At 45.4% G+C, this 16,153-nt stretch overlaps 1 protein-coding gene across 1 annotated transcript; it reads right to left on the reverse strand.

The window, feature by feature from the left end:
• Nucleotides 1-835: 835 nt before the first annotated feature.
• Nucleotides 836-15,825, reverse strand: LOC135536329 (abl interactor 2-like; the record flags this gene model as incomplete). The annotated part of the gene is made up of 6 exons (XM_064962684.1): nt 15,657-15,825; nt 10,699-10,875; nt 10,054-10,154; nt 3,984-4,068; nt 3,812-3,871; nt 836-978 (listed from the first exon to the last, which is right to left on the reverse strand). Coding segments are annotated over exons 1-6 (629 nt in total), but the record flags the coding sequence as incomplete, so codon positions are not given.
• Nucleotides 15,826-16,153: the final 328 nt, after the last annotated feature.

Below are 16,153 nucleotides of genomic sequence, written 5' to 3' on the forward strand. Positions count from 1 at the left end.
CAAACACACCCTACAGAGCCCCATGACAGCAGCACAATTAGACCCAACCAAATCATGAGAAAACAAAAGATAATTACTTGACACATTGGAAAGAATTAACAAAAAAACAGAGCAAACTAGAATGCTATTTGGCCCTACACAGAGTACACAGCGGCAGAATGCCTGACCATGACAGCCCAAAATTAAGGAAAGCTTTGACTATGTACAGACTCAGCGAGCATAGCCTTGCTATTGAGAAGGCCGCCGTAGGCAGACATGGCTCTCAAGAGAAGACAGGCTATGTGCTCACTGCCCACAAAATGAGGTGGAAACTGAGCTGCACTTCCTAGCCTCTGCCCAATGTATGACCATATTAGAGAGACATATTTCCCTCAGATTACACAGATCCACAAAGAATTCGAAAACAAATCCAATTTTGAAAAACTCCCATATCTACTGGGTGAAATTCCACAGTGTGTGCCATCAGAGCAGCAAGATTTGTGACCTGTTGCCACGAAAAGGGCAACCAGTGAAGAACATGCACCGTGTAAATACAACACATATCTATGCTTATTTATTTTATCTTGTGTCCTTTACCATTTGCACATTGTAAAAAACACTGTATATATATATAATATGACATTTGTAATGTCTTTATTGTTTTGAAACTTCTGTATGTGTGATGTCTACTGTTAATTTTTATTGTTTATTTCACTTTATATATTATATACCTTACTTGCTTTGGCAATGTTAACACATGTTTCCCATGCCAATAAAGCCCCTTAAATTGAAATTGAATTGAAATTGAGAGGAGGGGTACCTGTAGAACACAGAGAGAGAGAGAGAGGAGAGGTACCTGTAGGTGCGTGTCCGCTGGTTAACTGTAGTGGTGAGTACAGGACTCTCCTGCTGGGCCATGCTGCGTGTGGGGCTGGGGACATAGTCGTTAGGGACCACAGGAGGACGAACGGGCTCCAGCGTCCGATAGGGGAGTGGCGCCTGGACGAGAGGGTAAAGGGGGCAGTTTAACATCCTAACATTACACAACTGTAAAAGGAGATATTAAAATGGTTTGGTGTTATTGCAAATGAGAGACATTTTACAGTTGCGTAATGTTGAGATCACTACAAGGAGGAGAATTGGCAACATGAATATAGCTATGGTCGTGTGGAGGATCATAAAAACAGATGATACAGACTGGAGAATATATTCTCTCTCTCTATCTAACCTTATTCTTTTGTTCCTCGCCACACAATATGACATCACAATACCCCATAATGACAACGGAAAAACAGGTAATAGATTTTTTTGGAAATGTATTTAAATGTATAAAAAAAAAAAATGGAAACATCACATAAGTATTCAGACCCTTTATTCAGTACTTTGTTCGAGCTTCTTTGGCAGTGATTACAGCCTCCAGTATTCTTGGGTATGACGCTACAAACTTGGTACACCTGTATTTGGAGAGTTTCTCCCATTCTTCTCTGCAGATCCTCTCAAGCTCTGTCAGGTTGGATGGGGACCGTTGCTGCACAGCTATTTTCAGGTCTCTCCAGAGATGCTCAATTGGGTTCAAGTCCGCGCTCTGGCTGGGCCACTCAAGGACATTCAGAGACCTGTCCCTGTATGCTTAGAGTCGTTGTCCTGTTGGAAGGTGAACCTTTACTCTAGTCTGACGTCCTGAGCGCTCTGGAGCAGGTTATCATCAAGGATCGCTACTTCGCTCCATTCATCTTTCCCTAAATCCTGACTAGTCTCCCAGTCCCCTGCCGCTGAAAAACATTCCCACAGCATGCTGCTGCCACCACCGTGCTTCACAATAGGGATGGTGCCAGGTTTACTCCAGATGTGACACTTGGCATTCAGGCCAAAGAGTTCAATCTTGGTTTCATCAGATCCTCCCCTAACCCGGACAACGCTGGGCCTCCCGGTCGCGCAGCGTTGTTCGGGGAGGGTTTGGCCGGCAAGGATGTCCTTGTCCCATCGCACTTTAGCAACTCCTGTGAAGGACCGAGCGCATGCATGCTGACACTGTCGCCAGGTGTACAGTGTTTCCTCCAACACATTGGCTTCTGGGTTAAGCGGCCATTGTGTCAGCGCCAGCCGGCCGGAGGGGATGGCTGCCGTCTTATAGACTCTTAACCAGCCATTTTGTTTGTTTTTTCGTGTTTTGTACATAATGTTACTGCTATCGTCTCTAATGACTGAAAACAAGAGCTTCTGGACATCAGAACTCACCTCAGATTAGACAAAAAAATAATTATTCAATGAGTCGGACGTGAGGGATATACTACAGACACCCGACCAGGCCCAGATCTCCTTTGGTGGAAATTAAACAGAGATTTCACTGAAAAATATCAGCCTTGTGAGGCGACGAGTGGCTAATCTGCCTTTAACTTACGTCCTGCTAATGTCCAATTGCTGAAAAATACATGGGACGAACTGAAATCACATTTACCAAACCGGACATTAAAAACGAATATCTTGTGTTTCACCGAGTCGTGGCTGAACGACGACATTAAGAACATACAGCTGGCGGGTTATACACTCTATCAGCAGGACAGCAGCCTCTGGTATGACACGGGGCGGGGGCCAAATATGTAACCAACAGCTGGTGATATCTAAGGAAGTCTCGAGGCTTTGCTTGCCTGAGGTAGAGTATCTCATGATAAGCTGTTGACCACACTAGCTAGAGTTTCTGTGTTTTTCATTGCTGTCGTCTACATACCACCAGACCGATGCAACAACAGCACTCAATGAGCTGTATTCCACCATAAGCAAACAGGAAAATGCTCATCCAGAGGCGGCGCTCCTAGTGGCCGGGGACTTTAATGCAGGGAAACTTAAATCAGTTCTACCTAATTTCTATGTTAAATGTGCAACCAGAGTGAAAAACTCTAGACCACCTTTACTCCAAACACAGCGACACGTACAAAGCTCTCCCTCGTCCTCCATTTGGCATATCTGACCATAATTCTATCCTCCTGATTCCTGCTTACAACCAAAAATTAAAGCAGGAAGCACCAGTGACAAGTGGTCAGATGAAGCAGATGCTAAACTACAGGACTGTTTTGCAGCACAGACTGGAATATGTTCCGAGATTCTGACGATGGCATTGAGGAGTACACCCCATCAGACTGTACGTACATACCCCAACCAGAAGCCGTGGATTACAGGCAACATATGTACTGACCAAAATGGTTGAGCTGCCGCTTTCAAGGAGCGGGACCCGGAAGCTTATATGAATCCTGCTAAGCCCTCAGACGATCCATCAAACAAGCAAATACAGGACTAAACTCGATTCGTACTACACCGGCTCTGACACTAGTCGGTTGTGGCAGGGCTTGCCAACGATTACAGACTACAGAGGGAAGCACAGCTGAGAGCTGCCCAGTGACATGAGCCTACCAGACGAGCTAAATAACTTCTATGCTCGCTTCAAGGCAAGTAACACTGAAACATGCATGAGAGCATCAGCTGTTCCAGACGACTGTGTGATCACGCTCTCAGCTGCCGATTTGTGTAAGACCTTTAAAAAAGGCCGCAGGGCCGGACGGAGATTACCACAACGTGTACACTGAGCATGCGCTGACCAACTGGCAGGTGTCTTCACTGACATTTTCATCCTCTCCCTGTATGAGTCGGTAATTCCAAAATGTTTGGTCAAGCAGACCACCATAGTCCCTGTGCTCAAGAACACTAAGGTACCTGCCAAAATGACTCCCAACCCGTAGCACTCACATCTGTAGCCATGAAATGCTTTGAAAGGCTGGTCATGGCTCACATCAACATCATTATCCCAGCAATCCTAGACCCACTATAATTTGCATACCGCACCAACAGATCCACAGATGATGCAATCTCTATTGCACTCCACACTGCCCTTTCCCACCTGGACAAAAAGAAAACCTATGTGAGAATGCTATTCATTGACTACAGCTCAGCGTTCAACACCGTAGTGCCCTCAAAGCTCATCACTAAGGTAAGGATCCTGGAACTCACACCTCCCTCTGCAACTGGATCCTGGACTTCCTGATGGGCCTCTTCGACAGGGGGCCCTCGGGTGCGTGCCTGTCTCCTCCTGTACTCCTATTCACTCAAGATCACACGGCCAGGTACGACTCCAACACCATCATTAAGTTTGCCGATGACACAACAGTGGTCGGCCTGATCACCGACAACAGGGAGGAGGTCAGAGTCCTGACCGTGTGGTGCAAGGACAACAACCTCTTCCTCAACGTGATCAAGACAAAGGAGATGATTGTGGACGACAGGAAAAGGAGGACCGAGCACGCCCCCATTCTCATCGACGGGGCTGTAGTGGAGCAGGTTGAGAGCTTCAAGTTCCTTGGCATCCACATTACCAACAAACTAGAATGGGCCAAGTACAGCAAGACATTCGAGAAGAGGGCACGACAAAGCCAATTCCCCCTCAGGAGACTGAAAAGATTTGGCATGGGTCCCCAGATCCTCAAAAGGTTCTACAGCTGCAACATTGAGAGCATCCTGACTGGTGACATCACTGCCTAGTACGGCAACTTGTCTCTGGCAACAAGGCACGAGAGGGTAGACTATCCCCCTACACTGCTGCTACTCTCTTGTTATTATCGGCTCCAGTATCGCTAGGGCCAAGCCATCCAGGACCTTTACACCAGGCAGTGTCAAAGGAAGGCCCTAAAATTGTCAAAGACCCCAGCCACCCCAATCATAGACTGTAATCTTTGCTACCTCATGGCAAGCGGTACCGGAGCGCCAGTCTTAGACAAAAGGCTTCTCAACAGCTTTTACCCCAATCCATAACACTCCTGGAACAGGTAATCGGCTGTCTCCACTGGATGTCAGAAGGTGAATTCACCAATTTGTAAGTCGCTCTGGATAAGAGCGTCTGCTAAATGACGTAAATGTAAATGTAAATGTAATCAAATGGCTACCCGGACTGTGCATTGTGTCCCACCAAACCCTCTTTTACGCTGCTGCTCTCTGTTTATTATCTATGCATAGTTACTTTAACTAATCCTATATGTACATATTACCTCAATTAGCCCGACTAACCTGGTGCCCCACACATTGACTCTGTACCGTAACACCTGTATATAGTCTCCACATTGACGCTGTGCCGTAATACCCTGTATATAGTCTCATATTGAGTCTGTGCAGTACCCCTGTATATAGTCTCCACATTGACTCTGTGGCGTAATACCCTGTACATAGCCTCCACATTGACTCTGCCGTAATACCCTGTATAGAGCCTACTACATTGACTCTGTACCGTAATACCCTGTATAGAGCCTCCACATTGACTCTGTACCGTAATACCCTGTATATAGCCTCCACGTGACTCTGCGGTACCCCCTGTGTATATAGCCTCCACATTGACTCTGTACCGTAATACCCTGTATATAGCCCTCTGACTCTGTACGGTACCCCCTGTATACTTAGCCTCCGGTACCCCTGTATATAGCCTACCACATTGACTCTGTACCGGTACCCCTGTATATAGCCTCCACATTGACTCTGTACCGGTACCCCTGTATATAGCCTCCACATTGACTCTGTACCGGTACCCCTGTATATAGCCTCCACATTGACTCTGTACCGGTACTCCTGTATATAGCCTCCACATTGACTCTGTACCGGTACCCCCTGTATATAGCCTCCACATTGACTCTGTACCGGTACCCCCTGTATATAGCCTCCACATTGACTCTGTACCGGTACCCCTGTATATAGCCTCCACATTGACTCTGTACCGGTACCCCTGTATATAGCCTCCACATTGACTCTGTACCGGTACCCCCTGTATATAGCCTCCACATTGACTCTGTACCGGTACCCCCTGTATATAGCCTCCACATTGACTCTGTACCGGTACACCCTGTATATAGCCTCCACATTGACTCTGTACCGTAATACCATGTATATAGCCTCCACATTGACTCTGTACCGGTACCCCCTGTATATAGCCTCCACATTGACTCTGTACGTAATACCCTGTATATAGCCTCCACAGTGACTCTGTATAGCCTGTATATAGCCTCCACATTGACTCTGTACCGGTACCCCTGTATATAGCCTCACATTGACTCTGTACCGTAATACCCTGTATAGAGCCTCCCACATTGACTCTGTACCGTAATACCCTGTATATAGCCTCCACATTGACTCTGTACCGGTACCCTGTATATAGCCTCCACATTGACTCTGTACCGTAACACCCTGTATAGAGCCTCCACATTGACTCTGTACCGTAATACCCTGTATAGAGCCTCGCTATGATTATTTTCACTGTCATTTTACTTACATTTTTCTCCCTTTACTTATCATAGACTAATTCTGCTACCTATTTTTACCTAATAATTGCAAGTAAGTCAGCATTTCACTAAAAGGTCCACACCTGTTGTATTTGGCGCATGTGACCAAAACGTTGATCGAGGAAACAGTAGAGTGGCCACCCCCCCCTATCCACATCGACCCCGCAATGGAAAATGTGGAAAGCTTCAAGTTCCTCAGTGTACACGTCACTGACAAACTGTCCATCCACACAGTGTGGTGAAGGAGCAACAGCGCCTCTTCAACCTCTGGAGGCTGAAAGAAATTTGGCTTGTCACCTAAAACCCTCACTAACATTTACAGATGCACAGTTGAGAGCATCCTGTCGGCTGTATCCCTGCCTGGTATGATAACTGCTCCGCCCACAACACAGAGACTCTCCAGGAGGGTGGTGCGGTCTGCCAAACGATCATATCTATATACTGTTTTCTGTCTTATTCTACTGTATCTTAGACTATGCATTACTCATCTCATATGTATATACTGTATTCTGTCTTATTCTACTGTATCTTAGTCTATACATTACTCATCTCATATGTATATACTGTATTCTATACTATCCTACTGTATCTTAGTCTATACATTACTCATCTCATATGTATATACTGTATATTCTATACTATTCTACTGTATCTTAGTCTATACATTACTCATCTCATATGTATATATACTGTATTCTATACTATTCTACTGTATCTTAGTCTATACATTACTCATCCAAATATTTATATACTGTATTCTATACTTTAGATCCTACTGTATCTTAGTCATTATACATTACTCATCTCATATGTATATACAAGCATTTCTATACTATTCATCTGTATCTTAGTTTATGGGACTGTGACACTACTTTTTAAGTCCTAAAGCTATTTATATATTCTTAATTCCATTCCAGTTTAGATGTGATAACAGTATTGTATCCTGACCGCTATTGATAGATATGTATCTGTACTGCTGGAACTAGTGAAACACAAGCTAGATAACAGCTCCAGTGTATCTAACATCTGCTAAAGCTATGTTTATGGGACCAAAAAAATGTGACACTCCAGTGTTTAAGTCCTAAAGCTCCAGTATCCTGACCGCTAGATAACAGCTCCAGTGTAGCTGACTGCTAGATAACAGCTCCAGTGTATCTGACTGCTAGATAACAGCTCCAGTGTAGCTGACTGCTAGATAACAGCTCCAGTGTATCTGACTGCTAGATAACAGCTCCAGTGTGTATCTGTGGTGTATGACTGATCGTTGTCCTTTCTATGCCGCCTATAGCAACAGAGCTCACTGTTGCCTCGACATCTACAGTACCTCATCAACAACCTAAATGTAATCTACAGTACCTCACATCAACAACCTTTCAATGTAATCTACAGTCCTCACATCAACAACCTAAATGTAATCTACAGTACCTCACATCAACAACCTAACATGTAATCTACAGTACCACACATCAACAACCTAAATGTAATCTTCCACATCAACAACCTAATCTACAGTACCTCTCATCAACAACCTAAATGTAATCTACAGTACCTCACATCAACAACCTAAATGTAATCTACAGTACCTCACATCAACAACCTAAATGTAATCTACCAGTACCTCACATCAACGATCTAAATGTAATCTACAGTACCTCACATCAACAACCTAAATGTAATCTACAGTATCTCATCAACAATCCAAATGTAATCTACAGTACCTCACATCAACGACCTAAATGTAATCTACAGTACCTCACATCAACAACCTAAATGTAATCTACAGTACCTCCACATCAACAACCTAAATGTAATCTACAGTACCTCACATCAACAACCTAAAATGTAATCTACAGTATCTCACAACAACCTAAATGTAATCTACAGTACCTCACATCAACAACCTAAATGTAATCTACAGTACCTCACATCAACAACCTAAATGTAATCTACAGTATCTCACAACAACCTAAATGTAATCTACAGTACCTCGCATCAACAACCTAAATGTAATCTACAGTATCCACATCAACAACCTAAATGTAATCTAAAGTATCTCACATCAACAACCTAAATGTAATCTACAGTACCTCACATCAAACGACCTACATGTAATCTACAGTACCTCACATCAACAACCTAAATGTACAGTCCCTCACATCAACAACCTAAATGTAATCTACAGTACCTCAAATCAACAACCTAAATGTAATCTACAGTACATCACATCAACAACCTAAATGTAATCTACAGTACCTCACATCAACAACCTAATCTACAGTACCTCACATCAACAACCTAAATGTAATCTACAGTACCTCACATCAACAACCTAAATGTAATCTACACAGTACCTCACATCAACGATCTAAATGTAATCTAAAATTCTCACATCAACGATCTAAATGTAATCTACAGTACCTCACATCAACAACCTAAATGTAATCTACAGTATCTCACAACAACCTAAATGTAATCTACAGTACCTCACATCAACGACCTAAATGTAATCTACAGTACCTCACATCAACAACCTAAATGTAATCTACAGTACCTCACATCAACAACCTAAATGTAATCTACAGTACCTCACATCAACAACCTAAATGTAATCTACAGTACCTCACATCAACAACCTAAATGTAATCTACAGTACCTCACATCAACGATCTAAATGTAATCTACAGTACCTCACATCAACAACCTAAATGTAATCTACAGTATCTCACAACAACCTAAATGTAATCTACAGTACCTCACATCAACCTAAATGTAATCTACAGTACCTCACATCAACAACCTAAATGTAATCTACAGTACCTCACATCAACGACCTAAATGTAATCTACAGTACCTCACATCAACAACCTAAATGTAATCTACAGTATCTCACAACAACCTAAATGTAATCTACAGTACCTCACATCAACAACCTAAATGTAATCTACAGTATCTCACAACAACCTAAATGTAATCTACAGTACCTCACATCAACAACCTAAATGTAATCTACAGTATCTCACAACAACCTAAATGTAATCTACAGTACCTCACATCAACAACCTAAATGTAATCTACAGTACCTCACATCAACGACCTACATGTAATCTACAGTACCTCACATCAACAACCTAAATGTAATCTACAGTACCTCACATCAACAACCTACATTTGATTAAAGGGCTGAGAAAGGTCATGTAATAAGCTGCCAGACTGTGACGTTATTCCTCCTAGAGTATAGCTGTAATAGCACATCCTGTTGAGACGCTCCGTCATCCCTTTAGCCAATCAGAGATCACAGCACAGAATATCACTTCAGGATGTACATGTTGAGACGCTCCGTCATCCCCTTAGCCAATCAGAGATCACAACACAGAATATCACTTCAGGATGTACATGTTGAGATGCTCCGTCATCCCCTTAGCCAATCAGAGATCACAACACAGAATATCACTTCAGGATGTACATGTTGAGACGCTCCGTCATCCCTTTAGCCAATCAGAGATCACAACACAGAATATCACTTCAGGATGTACATGTTGAGACGCTCCGTCATCCCCTTAGCCAATCAGAGATCACAGCACAGAATATCACTTCAGGATGTACATGTTGAGATGCTCCTATTCCCGCCCAACATTAAGTCACAGATGAGGAAACACAGTAGAGAAAACAACAGGACAGTTGGCCCTTCCACAATTTCCAATAGAAATGGGGTTCTTGTTATGGCTATGGTTATGCCACCATCATGGATAGGGACATCACATACCCAATGGTTCCCATCCCTGGCATGGGGGGGCTGGGCGGTTTCTGGGTCGGGGGGTTGGTTCGAGGGAGACCTCCACCCATCTTCATATTCTGGCTGTTGACCTGTGAGGAGAGTCATATAGGAATCATTCAGCGCCCACATAGGAGTCAGTTATGACATCAGAAACCTTGTTACCACAGACACTTCACTATCAGAACATCCTTACCTTGAACCTTAGCAACAAACACATCCTTACCTTGAACCATAGCAACAGACACATTGCTGTCAGAACATCCTTACCTTGAACCTTAGCAATAGATACATCCTTACCTTGAACCATAGCAACAAACACATTGCTGTCAGAACATCCTTACCTTGAACCTTAGCAACCACTTAAAGCAGGAATGAAAACAAGAGAAGAGTGAGAAAAGGGAGAGCAGTGGGGAGGTTAGCGAGGAGAAGGAAGCCATTATAGAGAAATAACAATATCTAGTTATGAGAGTATGCAACATTAGCAGTTAGATAAGCAGTGAAAATGACAACTTATTGTCCATCTCTAAGAAGAGCTCTAAGCATGCAACTATTGAGAAATATATCACGGCATCATATTCACACCCAAAGCATTACATGAGTAATAATCAATTATATTGTGTTCCTTCAACCAACCTTGACTCCATGGCCGATGTCATCCAGCACATTGTACTCTATAGGTTTACGGATATAACGTACTGGCCTCTCCGGATTGGCTGGAGCAACGATTTTGTGGGTGCGAGATGTGTTCTTATTGGTAGTCAGGATTCCAATCTCTCTCCTTGCCACCTTCTCCTTGTGGATGTCCACCGTCTGTATGGAGAGAGACAGACAGAGAGCGGTGGAGAGAGAGAAAGAACGAGAGGTAGAGAACGAGACAGAGAGAGAGAGGCAGAGAGGGAGAGAACGAGACAGAGAGAGAGAGAGGTAGAGAGGGAGAGAACGAGACAGAGAGAGAGAGAGCAGAGGGAGAGAACGAGACAGAGAGAGAGAGAGAACGAGAGGGAGAGAACGAGACAGAGAGAGAGAGAGGTAGAGAGGGAGAGAACGAGACAGAGAGGCAGAGAGGGAGAGAACGAGACAGAGAGAGAGAGAGGTAGAGAGGTAGAGAGAGAGAGTGGTAGAGAGAGAGAGGGAGAGAACGAGACAGAGAGAGAGAGAGGTAGAGAGGGAGAGAACGAGACAGAGAGAGAGAGAGGTAGAGAGGTAGAGAGAGGTAGAGAGCGGTGGAGAGAGAGAAAGAACAAGAGGTAGAGAACGAGACAGAGAGAGAGAGGTAGAGAGGGAGAGCGGTGGAGAGAGAGAAAGAGAGAGAACGAGAGGTAGAGGGAGAGAACGAGACAGAGAGAGAGAGAGGTAGAGGGGGAGAGAACGAGACAGAGAGAGAGAGGGAGAGAGGTAGAGAGAGAGAGTGGTAGAGAGAGAGAGGTAGAGAGAGAGAGGTAGAGAGAGAGAGAGGTAGAGAGGGAGAGAACGAGACAGAGAGAGAGAGAAGTGAGAGGTAGAGAGAGAGAGAGAGAGGTAGAGAGAGAGAGCGGTAGAGAGAGAGAGATAGAGAGAGAGAAAGGTAGAGAGATTGAGAGAGAAAGAGGCAGAGAGAAAGAGAGGTAGAGAGTGAAAAAGGTGAATGAGTTAAATGGTCCTCAACATCCTGTGTAATAACTGGGCCCGCCGAGCGGTGTAATAACTGGGCCCGCCGAGCGGTGTAATAACTGGGCCCGCCGAGCAGTGTAATAACTGGGCCCGCCGAGCAGTGTAATAACTGGGCCCGCCGAGCAGTGTAATAACTGGGCCCGCCGAGCGGTGTAATAACTGGGCCCGCCGAGCGGTGTAATAACTGGGCCCGCCGAGCGGTGTAATAACTGGGCCCTCCGAGCGGTGTAATAACTGGGCCCTCCGAGCGGTGTAATAACTGGGCCCACCGAGCGGTGTCAACCCGACAGGATAAGCAGCTCACTTTAATTTCACACCAATTTTAAAAATATGTCAGAAATAACTTCACAGGAAATAGGATGACTAACTAGCAATTCACAGACACTGTTTTACCTGTTGCATCCCAGGCTAGGGAGATGGTAATGATGTCACAGTGTGGTTTAACCAGGCTAGGGAGATGGTAATGATGTCACAGGGTGGTTTAACCAGGCTAGGGAGATGATAATGATGTCACAGTGTGGTTTTACCAGGCTAGGGAGATGGTAATGATGTCAGTGTGGTTTAACCAGGCTAGGGAGATGGTAATGATGTCACAGGGTGGTTTAACCAGGCTAGGGAGATGGTAATGATGTCAGTGTGGTTTAACCAGGCTAGGGAGATGGTAATGATGTCAGTGTGGTTTTACCAGGCTAGGGAGATGGTAATGATGTCAGTGTGGTTTAACCAGGCTAGGAAGATGGTAATGATGTCAGGGTGGTTTAACCAGGCTAGGAAGATGGTAATGATGTCACAGGGTGGTTTAACCAGGCTAGAGAGATGGTAATGATGTCACAGGGTGGTTTAACCAGGCTAGAGAGATGGTAATGATGTCAGTGTGGTTTAACCAGGCTAGGGAGATGGTAATGATGTCACAGGGTGGTTTAACCAGGCTAGGGAGATGGTAATGATGTCACAGTGTGGTTTAACCAGGCTAGAGAGATGGTAATGATGTCAGGGTGGTTTAACCAGGCTAGGGAGATGGTAATGATGTCAGGGTGGTTTAACCAGGCTAGGGAGATGGTACTGATGTCAGTGTGGTTTAACCAGGCTAGGAAGATGGTGATGATGTCACAGTGTGGTTTAACCAGGCTAGAGAGATGGTAATGATGTCACAGTGTGGTTTAACCAGGCTAGAGAGATGGTAACGATGTCACAGTGTGGTTTAACCAGGCTAGAGAGATGGTAATGATGTCACAGGGTGGTTTAACCAGGCTAGGGAGATGGTACTGATGTCAGTGTGGTTTAACCAGGCTAGGGAGATGGTAATGATGTCACAGTGTGCTTTAACCAGGCTAGAGAGATGGTAATGATGTCACAGTGTGGTTTAACCAGGCTAGGGAGATGGTAATGATGTCACAGTGTGGTTTAACCAGGCTAGGGAGATGGTAATGATGTCAGGGTGGTTTAACCAGGCTAGAGAGATGGTAACGATGTCACAGGGTGGTTTAACCAGGCTAGGGAGATGGTAACGATGTCAGGGTGGTTTTACCAGGCTAGGAAGATGGTAATGATGTCAGGGTGGTTTAACCAGGCTAGGGAGATGGTAATGATGTCAGGGTGGTTTAATCAGGCTAGGGAGATGGTAATGATGTCAGGGTGGTTTAACCAGGCTAGGGAGATGGTAATGATATCACAGTGTGGTTTAACCAGGCTAGGGAGATGGTAATGATGTCACAGTGTGGTTTAACCAGGCTAGGGAGGTGGTAATGATGTCAGGGTGGTTTAACCAGGCTAGAGAGATGGTAATGATGTCACAGGGTGGTTTAACCAGGCTAGGTAGATGGTAACGATATCAGGGTGGTTTTACCAGGCTAGGAAGATGGTAATGATGTCACAAGGTGGTTTAACCAGGCCAGGGAGATGGTAATGATGTCACAGTGTGGTTTAACCAGGCTAGGGAGATGGTGATGATGTCACAGTGTGGTTTAACCAGGCTAGAGAGATGGTAATGATGTCACAGTGTGGTTTAACCAGGCTAGAGAGATGGTAATGATGTCACAGTGTGGTTTAACCAGGCTAGAAGATGGTAACGATGTCACAGTGTGGTTTAACCAGGCTAGAGAGATGGTAATGATGTCACAGGGTGGTTTAACCAGGCTAGGGAGATGGTAACGATGTCAGGGTGGTTTTACCAGGCTAGGAAGATGGTAATGATGTCACAGGGTGGTTTAACCAGGCTAGGGAGATGGTAATGATGTCAGGGTGGTTTAACCAGGCTAGGGAGATGGTAACGATGTCAGGGTGGTTTTACCAGGCTAGGAAGATGGTAATGATGTCACAGGGTGGTTTAACCAGGCTAGGGAGATGGTAACGATGTCAGGGTGGTTTTACCAGGCTAGGAAGATGGTAACGATGTCACAGTGTGGTTTAACCAGGCTAGGGGGATGGTAACGATGTCAGGGTGGTTTAACCAGGCTAGGGGGATGGTAATGATGTCACAGTGTGGTTTAACCAGGCTAGGGAGATGGTAATGATGTCACAGGGTGGTTTAACCAGGCTAGGGAGATGGTAATGATGTCAGTGTGGTTTAACCAGGCTAGGGAGATGGTTATGATGTCACAGGGTGGTTTAGCCAGGCTAGGGAGGAGGGTGGTAATGATGTCAGTGTGGTTTAACCAGGCTAAGGAGATGGTAATGATGTCACAGGGTGGTTTAACCAGGCTAGGGAGATGGTAATGATGTCAGTGTGGTTTAACCAGGCTAGGGAGATGGTAATGATGTCACAGGGTGGTTTAACCAGGCTAGAGAGATGGTAATGATGTCACAGGGTGGTTTAACCAGGCTAGGGAGATGGTAATGATGTCACAGTGGTCCAGCTGCTCTGTGAGAGTGGGATATCCCCAGGCTACCGTAGAGTAGCTAGTCACTTTATAACCCTGGTCCAGCTGCTCTGTGAGAGTGGGATATCCCCGGGCTACCGTAGAGTAGCTAGTCACTTTATAACCCTGGTCCAGCTGCTCTGTGAGAGTGGGATATCCCCGGGCTACCGTAGAGTAGCTAGTCACTTTATAACCCTGGTCCAGCTGCTCTGTGAGAGTGGGATATCCCCGGGCTACCGTAGAGTAGCTAGTCACTTTATAACCCTGGTCCAGCTGCTCTGTGAGAGTGGGATATCCCCGGGCTACTGTAGAGTAGCTAGTCACTTTATAACCCTGGTCCAGCTGCTCTGTGAGAGTGGGATATCCCCAGGCTACTGTAGAGTAGCTAGTCACTTTATAACCCTGGTCCAGCTGCTCTGTGAGAGTGGGATATCCCCGGGCTACTGTAGAGTAGCTAGTCACTTTATAACCCTGGTCCAGCTGCTCTGTGAGAGTGGGATATCCCCGGGCTACTGTAGAGTAGCTAGTCACTTTATAACCCTGGTCCAGCTGCTCTGTGAGAGTGGGATATCCCCGGGCTACTGTAGAGTAGCTAGTCACTTTATAACCCTGGTCCAACTGCTCTGTGAGAGTGGGATATCTCCAGGCTACTGTAGAGCCTGTGTCACAGCTCAGAGGAGGAGCAGTAGCCTGTGTGCTCAGATGTGTGGCCATGGGGTGTCGTTCTCAGAGTGAGGGAGAAAGGAGGCGGATTGACAACGGGAGAATAGATCAAAGTTCATCTGAAACACTGCCTGACTTGTCTCTTTCATCCGTCCCTGACTAGAACACATAACAGAGGAATGGAAAGATCAGGACAACTACCTATGACGTCAGAGTGGATGTGTTCGACATGCAAGTGTCAAAATCGTTTTGTCGCTCCAACTATTTTAGTCAAATAAATGTTATCCTCATCACTGTGTTTCTGCTTGCTTGTTTTGGGTCTAAGCCATATTACTGTAAAACACACTAAGACCACTGATAGTGTAGAAAACAGATTTATAAATCCATTTGTCTGATTCATTAGATGATTGAAGGTCTTACCTGAGAGATATGGTTGATGGAAGACTCCATGCGTTGGAGCTGCGACGCCTGGATATCAAGCATTTGGAGGACATTATTAGCCAAGGTGTTGATCAGATAGGCTACACTGGCCAGGGACTGGGACGTATAGTCCTTTGTCTCCTCCAGGGCTCGGTGCTTATCTGGGGACTAGACAGACAGAGAGAGAGACAGAGAGGTTACGTTATTGTCCAATTGTCCACAAGGTCCAATGAATATTTGATGAGCGAAGGAGCAGGGGGGAGCGAGAGAAAGAAGGAGCGGGGGGAGCGAGAGAGAGAGAAGGAAGGAGCGGGGGAGCGAGAGAGAAAAGGAAGGAGCGGGGGGAGCGAGAGTAAGAAGGAAGGAGCGGGGGAGCGAGAGTAAGAAGGAAGGAGCGGGGGGAGCGAGAGTAAGAAGGAAGGGAGCGGGAAGGAGCAGGGGGAAGAGGGCGTATCAGATGCTCAACATGCTCTGCTCATACTGTCACGAACCGGCTC

Source organism: Oncorhynchus masou, unplaced genomic scaffold, assembly GCF_036934945.1.
Source record: "Oncorhynchus masou masou isolate Uvic2021 unplaced genomic scaffold, UVic_Omas_1.1 unplaced_scaffold_5950, whole genome shotgun sequence".
Lineage (NCBI taxonomy): Eukaryota > Metazoa > Chordata > Actinopteri > Salmoniformes > Salmonidae > Oncorhynchus > Oncorhynchus masou.